We start from the raw sequence: 12,032 nt of genomic DNA, 5'->3' as shown, positions 1-12,032 counted from the left end.
GACACAGACAGTGGGGGAGGCCCTCCGGGGATGACAGAAGACCCCAGGAACAGTCTCCCACAGCCACTGCCAGGCCCCACCTGGGAGCTTAGCCTCATGGGCCAGACACCCGTTTAGTTCCCCTTGTGGGTCGTGAGAAAACTGCATGAGCTCTAAAGCTGAAACCTTCCGAAGAAAGAAGAAAGTCAGAGCTTGGATGTCCACGCAGTTAAGCACAAACCTTTAATTCTTCATCCAAAGCCAGACCCAGTACAGGGTTACTAATTTTGAAAAGGCAGCATGAAGTGTGGAAAAGGCAATTGAGCCACTTACTGAGCCGCCGACCACCCAGCCTCAGTTTCCACACCTGCAAGGTGGGCCCAATTCTCCCCCTTCTCACAGGGTGTAGGGGGCCTGTTCCACCATCCACGGTACTGCTATGGGCGGGGAGCCCTGCAAATCTCAGGGCGCACCGGGCTCACGGGGTCCTGGTGGGTCTTGTCTGTGGTTTGATGTGACCCCAGGGGCCTGAGGCCAGCTCCGTACAGACCCTCATGCATGCAGTGAGGCACTCAGCTGGCTCTGCTGTTGCAGAATAAAATGATTTTCTAACTGAAAGAAGGGTGTCCGAGGGGTGCTCCCTGTCTCCTCCAACGTGAGAGCTGAAGCCTCAGGACGACCTCTGCTGAGGGGAGCTGGCTGTCCGGGGGTCCCGTGCCTCCTTCCACACAGGCACACACCCTCTGTGCAGGCCATGGTTCGAGTCCACAGCAGGAGTGATTCACAAGGTTCCCTGGAAACACTGCTGGGGACCAAGGGGGTGGGAGGTGCTAGAAATGAGGACCGTTTCTCAAAACTCAGCCTGTGGTGAAGGTGAGTGAACTTCCTGTACCCAGAACATCGGGAGCTAGGGGCCGAGGCTCTGCTTGGTCCCGGCCAGTAACTTCCCAACACCTGCACGACATCCACAGCTGATGAGGAAATCCTTGAAAGTTCTAGCAACAAGTAACCGTTAGAGAAAAGTCGCATCTCGGCTCAAGTTTAGAATTCTAATCTTCAATTTAAATAAATGTAACCAGGTTTTAAAAAACAATGTTATGTGACGTACATGATTAAAATTCCTATGTCTAAGGTGAAAATACCCAAGGGAGGTGCCTCAGAAGGACAGAACACACGAGGATGTTTTGAAGGGCAGAGACCAAGAGGAAGGCTCACCCTCACCCCCGAGGACTGAGTCCAAGTTCAGGGTCAGCAGGAAAGGGGACCAAGGGCGACAGTTCCTTCTCCTGCCAGGACGTGCATACACCACAGAGGTCCTGGGTCTGGAAGACAAAGACTCACGCAACAAGGGGGTCTAATGTGTACCCCCAACTCCAAGTGTAAACAGGAGCCAGTTGGGGGCCCATTACTAGAGATGATTGCTTCTGGTTTGAATCAGCTTTGATTCAGTTTAAACTGGTCACAGAGCTGCTAACACACTCACATCATGCCCGTGTCAGCACTGATCTTGCACTGGGGAGTAGGAAAAAGAACTTCCTGCTGGGAGGATGTGGTTTCTTTAAAACAAAACACAACAAAGCCCTGAGGATGATGTGCTGTGATTTATGAGGTCTCTTCTGTGGCTACGCTCAGGTGATCTCAGCCAGGGAAAGTTTTAGGGAAGAGCCTCCCCTTGAGCATCAGAGCTGACTTACATTAGGCGGAGTTCTCACCAAAAAAAAAATCACGTTTGTTTGGACGATTTCACTCCCTTCTTTCCCCTTGCCGGGTCTCAAAGACTCTGTCACAGTCAGGGGCCCTTTCACGGAGGGCGGCGCGGTGTGGGGGACGCCCGGCCGTGAGCGTCGGCCTGGGAGGCTGCGGAATCCCGCCTGCCTCCGGCCCACCTCGCGCAGGCCATCACCTGCCTCACTGCCTGGTCACCGACCTGCCCTCCATGGCCCACGGACCAGGGACGAAAAAGCAATAGCTGCAGAGTCTGAATGATATTCACGGACACATGCCATTTTAATACACGTTCAGTTTACATATTGTACACAAGTCGACAAAATGATCGGCTTCTTCTTAAGACTATCCCATGTGCGCTGCTCTGGGTAAGTGTCATCTCACGAAGTTCAAGAGGATGGGTGACCCAAGACCCAGAGTGCATCTGGCAAAACTCGTTGCCTGTTTGCAATCAAGAATGTCCTGTTAACAGCCAACTAACAAAAGTCCACGTTAGAAGTGACAAGAGGAACGTTCTCAGAAGCTTCTGTTTCTCGGCTGATGCAGAAGACAGGACAAATTCTGAGGCAACTGAGACCCAAAGGTGTCTGTATGAAGAGGCGGCGACACTGACTCACACGCTCTTAGCCAGGTAAGGGGCTGTGCGGCGAGATTCAACCAGATCGCTGAAAATATGCGTGGGAAGAACAAGCTAGTAAAGGGGCACGAGCGTGAATCACTCTAGAGGAAGCAGCTGCAAACCCTCAAAGGGTTAATCTCTGCTTCCGTGCAGGGAGAGCCTCCGTGGCTGCAGGGAGAGCCAGAGATGGAGGAGCGTCATCCTCTAAAAGATTAGCGAGAAAAAGCCACGACATAATCTAAGGCATCCTCAGCTGAGAAAGACTCACCATCAAGTGAAAGACGGTTGTCTAAATATCAGATTATTTATAGTAGACATGGAGGTGAAACAGGGTATTTCAGAAAACTTGTCAAGTTTGGATTTCCCGGGAAAAGGGTCAGTCGAAACGGGATTTACTTGCTGCAAAGACAAGTTACAGGTGACGGAGGCTTTTAGACAGCTGGAAGCAGGAAAGGCCCCTGTGGCCTCCCCTCCGGGAGGGCCAGGGAGGGGGCAAGGGATGTCCACCCTGCACAGGAGGCTGTGAAGGGTGGACCCCCTCTGAAGATGCTGACGGTGTGGATATCACACCGGCCTCCAAGGAGAGATGCGGCAAGAAGGAAGTGCCCACCCTGGAGGAGGGGCCGGTCTCCCTGGAGCTTCAGATCGACATGACCTTCTAAGCCCAAAGGCCATGGGGGCAAACCAAGGAGAGCCAGACCCTCCGGAAGCCAGCTCAGGTCTCCAGCTGGAGGCCACCAAGGAGAAGCCGCGCTCCCAGGAAGCTGTCCCCAGGCTGTCCCGTTTACAGCTGGCCTGCTGGGACTGGAGACGCCCTCCTCAGCGAGAGGCAGATGGAAGTCGCCGTGTGCCGCGGTGTTAGCCAAGGTCCGAGTACGGTTAACCCCATTTCAATCGTGAGGGGAACATGGTTTCAAACCACGGAAAAGGAGGTCTTAACAGAGCGGGCTGAATGGTTCTTGCTAATGCTGTCCATTTGAGGTCCTAAGCTATGTGTCCGCCAGGCACTGCGTGGACGGCTACAGACCGCACAGCCGTCAAGCAAGAGGCTGCCCTCCCGGTGTTTACATGCCGCCACGAAGAGAACTCCAGGGTCTGGTGGTGGGAGGGCTAGTTCAGGAGGTCACTGAACATGAGCAGGTGGCCTATGGCGCTAGGGCCCTGGACAGGGGTCCTGTAAGAAACGACACGGAGTGAAACAGGGCCTGCACCCCGCGGACCGATGCCCTGCTCTGTCGTGGGGTGGGGTCCTGGGGGAGGGAGCCCAACGGGGTCTGAAAGCAGAATTTTCTCTGCATCAGAAGGAAAGCCCTTTCCAAATGAAATGGAAGCCAAGCAATTTGACGTGATGATTTTTATAAAAGGCTAGGTAATTAAAAACGATGACTGGAGAATCTTGGTTCTCATCAGGTTGTGGAAAGCTCGTCTTGCCCTTGTTCTCCTGACAGATACTCAAATGTCCGTTCCAAATAGATGACAGCAGGTCTTAATACACGGGCTGGGGCTTGGCCTGACTTCTTCTAAAACCTGCCTAGGAGCTGAATGTGAATACGCCCATCTACCTACTCACATCTACAGAGACACAGAGAAGAGAACACTTAGTCTGGCGGTGTGGATGCGGCTCACCAGACCCACGCTGAAAACCCAGAGACAGTTACAGGTGCAGAGGAGAGGGGGCCACGCTGTGAGTGCTGGTGAAGCCTTAGCGGGGTTATGGCTGCCCTGATGAGCGTCTGTAGCTAGGACCACAATGCCCTGAAGGAATTAGCTAGGATCATGGTGGGGTTCAATTATTCATCCTATTTAAATATCCATCCTAAAAATGATCATATTAAGCACTGACTTTTAAAAAAATCAGCTTCTGACTTTTCACATGACAATCACTTCCTTAAAGTCTGGGTAACACTGTAAAACTCCCCTTCCACGGGCATGCATGTCTGGAGAGAAAATATCTATGCTTTAGGAAATTCAAGATGGAAAGGATGCGATATGAAAAAGCTAGAGGTAAACGAGAGGGAAAAGGCAGCTGGATTGCCCACACAGGTGACCAGAATCCTCAAGAATGTTCACGAGTGCTGAGTTGAGGTGCTGGTGCACACAGGTGGCTTGGTAAACACATGTTTCTTTGCAAACGACACACCCCTTTTGTTACCACTAAGTGAACAGATTTCAGAAAGAGAGGATTTTCGTTAAATCTTACTTGAGTTCTTGTGAGCTGGTGGCCAGCATACTTCGAATGCTTTTGTCAGCCAGCGGGCAGCCCGACAGACTGTAAGACAGGCCAGGAGAGTCCGGTGAGAAGCCCCGAGGCCCAGCGTGCGTCCCCAACAGACACAACACAAAACTGAAATCAAAAGGTTGAATGCAGAAAAGCGATGGGGAAAGTGCTGTACATTGAATTTTGTTGGTGCAATGAACTAATTCATGTTTCCATAGAAATTTAAGGAAGCATGTCTTTGCAGAAACCATTTGAAAAGTAAGATTCAAATATTTGGGCTCTTTGGTCTCAATGTCTGTAAATCATATTACAAATTTAGGTAGCTTGCTTTGAGATAAAAGACTTTATCGAACATGTCGATCAGCATGCTTTTGAAGGTCAGCATACAGCACTTAAAGGGGTGACACAGAAGTCAACGTTTGTACTGGGACAGCATTGTTGAGGTAAGCTGAAAACAATAAATTGAAAAGACAGAATCCACCATGAGAAAAATGAAGGCACACCTTCTATGTGAGGCGTAATTACCAGTCACATGACCACTCCCATCACACCTTGGTGTTGGACATCTGCCACCAAACAAAAACAAAAACAGCCAAAGTAGTAAGCATGTTTCCCCAAAAAAAAAAAAAAAAAACTTGAAAAAAGTTTCATTGTTTCCAGTTTAGCTGCAATGTCTGCACGGGGTTTAAGCTGCCTGGAGCCAAGCTGCAGATGCACGGGGTCACATGGAAATGGCGCCTCCATAGCACAGAGCAGCGCTCAGAACAAGCGTCCACGGCTGGCCTGCCGCCCGCCCGCCTGGCCCCTGGGGACATCTGCGCGCTGTGCGTGTCGCATGCTCAGACGGCAAGGCAGATACAGACCCGGGTAGAGGTGAGCCGGAGGAGGGGCTCGGGGGAGCGACCGTCCCGCCGCGCGCCGTGCTTACGTTATCAGGTCTTTCTTGCTCTCCTTGCATGGGGGGTACTTGGGCTTGGGGCTCGGGATGGTCACCTCCCCTGGGTACCTTCTTTCTTCGAGGGCCTCCTGGAAGGGGTCCAAGTCTTCTGGCTGCGGGTGAAACACAGCTTCAGGGCCACAGAAGACACTGGACACACAGACCGGAGGCTGCGTCCCACCCCCGGCCCCCGCGCCCCGCCCCGTCCCAACCTCACCCTTCACATCACAACACACTCTCGCTGCGAGGATGCAAACCCAGTTCCATCCAAAGAGCATCTCTGGCCCACGCGGCACTTGCTTCTCACCACCTGCTCTGAGCCCCTAGTTCAGTGCGGAAATCCTGATCCCTGCAGCTGCGCGGACAGGAGGGGCAGAGGGGCGGCCGGGCAGCCAAACCAGCTGCTCAGTGGACCTTGCTCGCTGCGTTCAAGGCCTACAGCACTGTACCCAACACCGACAGGCAGAGCTTAAGCTTCACACGCCAAGATACCGGGGGCGCCTGCAATCTCTGCTGAGTGTTCTACACTGTGGAAGTATTCCACATGCTTTAAGTCCCAAGGCAAGGGGAGACCAACACAGACTGATGCTGTGAGTTTAAATTACTGCTGCTGCTGCTGCTGCTAAGTCGCTTCAGTCGTGTCCGACTCTGTGTGACCCCATAGACGTCAGCCCACCAGGCTCCCCCGCCCCTGGGATTCTCCAGGCAAGAACACTGGAGTGGGTTGCCATTTCCTTCTCCAATGCATGAAAGTTAAAAGTGAAACTGAAGTCGCTCAATCATGTCCAACTCTTAGTGACCCCATGTTCAGTTCAGTTCAGTTCAGTTCAGTCGCTCAGTCGTGTCCGACTCTTTGCGACCACATGAATCACAGCACGCCAGGCCTCCCTGTCCATCACCATCTCCTGGAGTTCACTCAGACTCACGTCCATCGAGTCAGTGATGCCATCCAGCCATCTCATCCTCGGTTGTCCCCTTCTCCTCCTGCCCCCAATCCCTCCCAGCATCAGAGTCTTTTCCAATGAGTCAGCTCTTCGCATGAGGTGGCCAAAGTACTGGAGCTTCAGCTTTAGCATCATTCCTTCCAAAGAAATCCCAGGGCTGATCTCCTTCAGAATGGACTGATTGGTTCTCCTTGCAGTCCAAGGGACTCTCAAGAGTCTTCTCCAACACCACAGTTCAAAAGCATCAATTCTTCGGCGCTCAGCCTTCTTCACAGTCCAACTCTCACATCCATACATGACCACAGGAAAAACCATAGCCTTGACTAGACGGACCTTAGTTAGGCAGCATTAAAACAAAATTTTTTAAATAGAATATTCTTTGGCTAAGAGGGGCCCTTTGCAGTAACCTAAAAATTCCTATAGGTGGCGATGTTCAGCAAACGTGTTTCCTGAGTGCAGGGTTTCCCTTGTGTGACACTTGACGAGGGCAAAGCTGCTGTCTTTACGGGGGCTTAATTTTAATTAAAATAAATTCGGAGATTCAACTACTATGCCTTATTTGGTAGTAACGATTTAACATTGTAGGAAAGAAAAAGTCCTTTGGAATTTAGCTTGCCACTCAGATTCTATTCTCCTGGATACTTAAATCAATTTGAAGAATAAACACAATGGCTTCAGATGCAACGGCCTTATAAACAGGCACCTTCCCTGACAATTCCTACAAGTGGCTAATGCTTCCTATTACTCCACCTCTGTTTCTGTAAGATGCTATCGCTTTGATGGTGGTCTCCCTATTGTGTTCAAAAAGAATTTTCATTTTTCAGGGAATAAAGGAGATGTCATAACTTTCAGAATTGAACACTGGATAAAAAGTCAGTCTAATAACAATTCTTTTTTCATTTACTTTCTTAGCCTAAAGAAAACTGTAACAATTTTAATAATTTGAATTTGAAAATTGTAACTACTTCAAAAATACATTCTTGACATAGGTGTTGTGGTGACGCTGTAGTCAGCAAAGATTTGGGTGACTGCACAGAGATAATTCATTCTAGGCTCCAGGGCGCTCTTCTGCATATTTTGGGTGTTTTGGAGAACAGACCCCGTCCTTCCCTGGGGGCCCAGGGGGTAAAGAAGCCGCCAGCAATGTGGGAGGCCTGGGTTCGATCCCTGGGTTGGGAAGATTCCCTGAAGAAGGAAATGGCTACTCACTCCAGTGTTCTGCCCTGGAGAATTCCATGGACAGAGGAGCCTGGTGGGCTGCAGTCCACGGGGTCACAAAGAGTCAGACACGACTGAGTGACTTTCACTTTCACTTCCCTGTCCCTAGCTTCAAGGAGCTAGCGAATTAGCAACACAGAATTAAACATGTAAGCATTTAAGAGTCTCCTTATAATTCCTTACCTGCAAGGAAAACCCTGCATTCTATCAATTTATCACCCAGAAAAATGAATCAGTAAGCTGTTCGCACATTTTCTTAGAGAAGTCATTTGCAACAAAACACACTTGCTGGAAAATAAAATTCATCGTTCAAAGGAGTCAATGGTTTGTTTTGCTCTCATCACTGTTACTCCCAAACCTCTCCTGGGTTAACCAAAAATGTCTTCTAAGCTCCAGTCAGCTAAAAGTCATATTTAAAGGGAAAAGACCATTTTTGCTCAGGCGTGCACCCAGGGCATTTTCCCTCAGTGGTGCCCGCTTGGTGGGCTGGGTGGGCAGGGGTCCACGAAGGGGACGTACGGTCATCTCTTTGGACTCGTCCTCGTCCATCCTACGGGGCTTCATCTTGGTGTAGTCCACGGGCAGGTCCCAGCAGTCCCCTTCACTCAGCTGGAAGCACCGGCTGCTCACCACTGCCTGCTGGGGGGACATGGGCTCCAGGGGCGTCAGGATCGGGCAGCAGCCTTCCCGCGGCCGCTGCTTGTTCATGCTCAGGTCCAGGGTCCCGTTCTCATCCACCTCCATGTCAGGGTTCTGCGAGATGGAAGGACAAGCTGACCACGCGCATCTCCCTCCAGACCACAGCCCTTTCGCCAGGACAGAATCCAAGCCTCAGATGCCTCAGGGCAGCCTCACGTGCAAAAGCTCCCCAGGTGAGAGAAGCGGTCCCCGCATCGGTCCTGCTCCCCGCGCTGCGAAAGCTTGAAACTGGCTGGCAGGTGCACAGGGCATCCATCTTTCCGCTTATCTACGGACCACCTCTCACTCTCTCTTGCCTCTTATCCACTAATCTATCATCTCTCTCTCACTTAACTATCATAGATCTGTATCTGTTTTCCCTAATATGTCTCTGCTTTTAGAAATAAGCCGCACCAGAAGAAAAACAAATGCCTGACTTCAAGTCTATCACAGTTCAAAAACCTCTTAAGAGATCAGAATTAGATGTGTGTACAAATTATACATATATACGTAAAAATGTACACAGATTTAAAATTCTCCTTTAGTTTCACTGATGCTAATACTCCCAGACTTGGAGATGAAGAAAATACAAGAATTTAGAGGGATGGAGGAGAGGAACTATAATTTACTTCCTTTTTTTGTTTTTGTTTTCTTTGGGGGGGGGGATCAAATTGAGTCCTATCAGGTACAGGCTCTGGGAATACAGTAGTGAACAAATCAAGACAAAGCCCCACACACAGAACTTACTTTCCAACACAAAACCTTATCATATGTGAGAAAGAGGATTTTCTATTTTAAGGCAGGGAAATGTGCAATCACAGTACAACACGCTTCCACAGCCGTGATCGCGGCTGACCTGCTTAAGGGTCAGCAAACCTGCAGTTTAGTTACCCAGCTTTACAAAAGCAGAAGAGGGTGAGGGCTTTCTTTTCTTTCTTTCTTTCTTTTTTTTTTTTTTTTGATGCTTTAAACAGATCAAGAATCCCTGAGAATCCTCCTCTCGGGAATGGGGAGAGGAGGGAAGGGCAGATGGAGGACAGAGGAAAGAAAAATCAAAATACCCCCGACAATCCTCCATTTTTTCTCCCTCAAAGAGTCATACTCTCTTGAGCAGTTTGATGTCAGAGCTGGCGTGAACGCCGCTGCCTACTCAGAGGTCTGGCGTCTCTTTCCTCAGGATGCCACAGCAGAGGGATGGTGCCTGGCACCAGCCTCCGCGCTGTTACGGGGTGAATCCCAGCGCACTATGCTGCCTGAACCCTCCTTGCCACAGTGCACCTCTGGTTTCCAGCTTTCAGACTAATACAGCCTTCACCATGTCGGACTGTAATTCCCTCGGTCTTAGTTTATATTTAATAAAGCGAAAAAAAAATCGAAGGGGCCACTGTCTTTTGTTTTCCCCTTGCCACAGAATTTCCTCCATGGCAGCCTGGCGTTTTAGCAGCCCTGATCACCATGGAAATTGCATGCCCCTGACACTCCTCCAAAATCCAGGAATAAAAATATTAATAGAGAAGAAAGCATTTGCAAGACATAAAATTACTGACCTTTCTCCATTCACACAAATCACACCTATTTCTAACAACTACGGTCAGTGTGGTGTGCTCAGGAGCGTGCCCAGCGGCGCTGGGTGACCGGGCGGCCCTTTGTTCTGGAGACGAGAGCCGCCCGCTCGCCGGCGTGGGCAGGACGCGCTCGCGCCCGGGCCCCTGGCCGCCTGGCGGCCTCTCTGGGCAGCTCCGGGCGCGGCGGGGCCGAGCGACTCCCTCTCCTGCCGGGAGCCGGTCACGAGGACCCGCCCTGGCCCTGCTCACCGCTTTGGCATCTGCGGCGCTCTGAACTAATGGAAGCTGACTGTAATTGCTTGGCTGGGAGCCGGCGGGGAAACGGGAGTTTTGCCCTTTCTTTGTTCCCCAGCTCTGGGCTGGAGGGCGCGGTCCAGCCCGCCCGCGGCGCTGCACACCCTCCGCTGATTAAGGGCCGGGGCGCAAGGCCCCTCGAGGTCCCTCGTCTCCGTGCTGCCCTCGGGATCGCCAGGAGGGGAGCCAGGTGTGGGTCCTAAAAGGGGGAGGGGCGGTGCTCCTAACTGCACGGGTGGACTGATCTGGAAAATGTGTCCCCAGGGCCCTGGGCAGTCAGGCTTCCTCGGAGCAGCGCCGGGGGACGTGCGGTCTGCGCGGGCGTCTGCGAAGGAGGCCGCGGGGGGCGCCCGGCGGGACCTCCGGGTCGGGGCGGCCGGGAAGGGAGGTGGGGGGTGAGGGTGGGCCGAGGCCCCGCCCCCAGGTGCCCCCCGAGGTGTGCCAGGCCCCGCCCCCAGCTGAGCTCCGCCCCCAGGTGTGCCAGGCACCGCCCCCCAGCTGAGCTCCGCCCCCAGGTGCGCCAGGCCCCGCCCCAGGTGTGCCAGGCGCCGCCCCCAGCTGAGCTCCGCCCCCAGGTGCGCCAGGCCCCGCCCCAGGTGCGCCAGGTCCCGCCCCCAGCTGAGCTCCGCCCCCAGGTGCGCCAGGCCCCGCCCCAGGTGCGCCAGGCCCCGCCCCCGGGCGCGCCCCGCCCGTACCCGCGCGGCGCACAGGTCCTGCGGCTTGGTGGACAGGTTCTGCGGCATCTCGCGGCAGCGCGTGGACAGGTTGAGGATGGCCGTGGCCGCCATGTGGGCCGCCTCCACGTCGTGCGTGTAGTCGAAGCTGCTCTTGCTGCACGTGCTGCTGGCGCTGCTGCCGCCGCCGCAGCTCAGGTTGCTGCTGCTGCTGGGCGCGTAGGTGCTGGTGGTGCTGCTGCTGGGGCTGGCGTCCTTGCAGTACCGCTTCGCTGGGGAGACAGCGCGCGGCGGTGACTCGGGGGCCCCGCCCAGGCCCGCGGCCGCAGAAGCGCGCCCCGCGCCGCCCGCCCGCCCTGTGCGCCCACACCTGTGCGTCGGTCCCCAGGGGGACAGGGCACCTGCCACCAGCTAATTCCCTGAAAGAAGCCTGGCTTTTCCTGCTTTTTCCTTCTTTCCCATTGTGTGGGCGGAGCCGGGAGCCCGCAGGAAGAGCACCGAGGCTCTCAAGGAGGGGGCTAGGGCCAGGGGCGCTTTGGAACTGATCCCTTAAAGGCCAGCCCTGGTTCGGGCGCAGCCACTGAGACGCATGGGCAGCTACTGGCCGCACCAGGGTGACCACAGCCCAAGGCTGGCTCCTGTTTTGGCTGCTCACCTACTCTCACCGGGAGACGGGGAGCCTGCAGCCCACTCATCCCTCTAGAGGCTGGACGGCCTGTCCCGCCCGGCAAGGCCGAGCAGCCCTTTGGGGCGTCCTGTCCTGTGCAGAAGGCCCAGATGCACAGGGAGGGCTCTCGTGGGTCTGCGAGGACCCGTGCTCTGGGAAGGGTGGGCCCTGCCGCTCTGCCCTCCTGTGCATCCCAGCCACCAGCTTCGCTCAGGGATCCTTCTGAGCAACCAGCCAGCCTCCCAACCAGCCAGCCTCCTGACCACCCACTCGGGCCCATAGGGCAAGGGTGGCTTCCGGAGCTGTTTGCACCTCCTTTAGCGCAAGGACAGGAAGATGACCGACGGACTGATTAGGATGTGCCCGGGGTCATTAAAGACACAGGATGCCCTTTGCTTAGCAGTCAGCAGCTCGCCTGACCCTGCAGAGGGGGCAGGAATTACTCCGAGGGGAGCCTGGAGGGAGCCAGGAGAGCTGACTGCAGGGTCTGCAGGGTGCCACCCCCTCACAGGGC

The 12,032-nt window shown here is 53.7% G+C and overlaps 1 protein-coding gene across 4 annotated transcripts in view; it reads right to left on the bottom strand.

Moving 5' to 3' along the window:
- Positions 1-12,032, bottom strand: part of MYT1L (myelin transcription factor 1 like) — a 133,782-nt gene that overhangs the window by 61,549 nt on the left and 60,201 nt on the right. For all 4 annotated transcript variants that reach the window (XM_068974014.1, XM_068974015.1, XM_068974012.1 and 1 more), the window contains exons 11-14: positions 10,873-11,123; positions 8,160-8,393; positions 5,470-5,591; positions 4,524-4,592 (exon numbers count right to left, since the gene is read on the bottom strand). In XM_068974014.1, coding sequence (XP_068830115.1) covers positions 4,524-4,592; positions 5,470-5,591; positions 8,160-8,393; positions 10,873-11,123 — 676 coding nt within the window. The remainder of the gene's footprint in view (positions 1-4,523; positions 4,593-5,469; positions 5,592-8,159; positions 8,394-10,872; positions 11,124-12,032) is intronic.

This window comes from Capricornis sumatraensis, chromosome 6 (genome assembly GCF_032405125.1).
Source record: "Capricornis sumatraensis isolate serow.1 chromosome 6, serow.2, whole genome shotgun sequence".
NCBI classification, from domain to species: Eukaryota; Metazoa; Chordata; class Mammalia; order Artiodactyla; family Bovidae; genus Capricornis; species Capricornis sumatraensis.
Note: the sequence above shows the minus strand (reverse complement) of the source record. Positions and strands in the feature narration are given on the sequence as shown.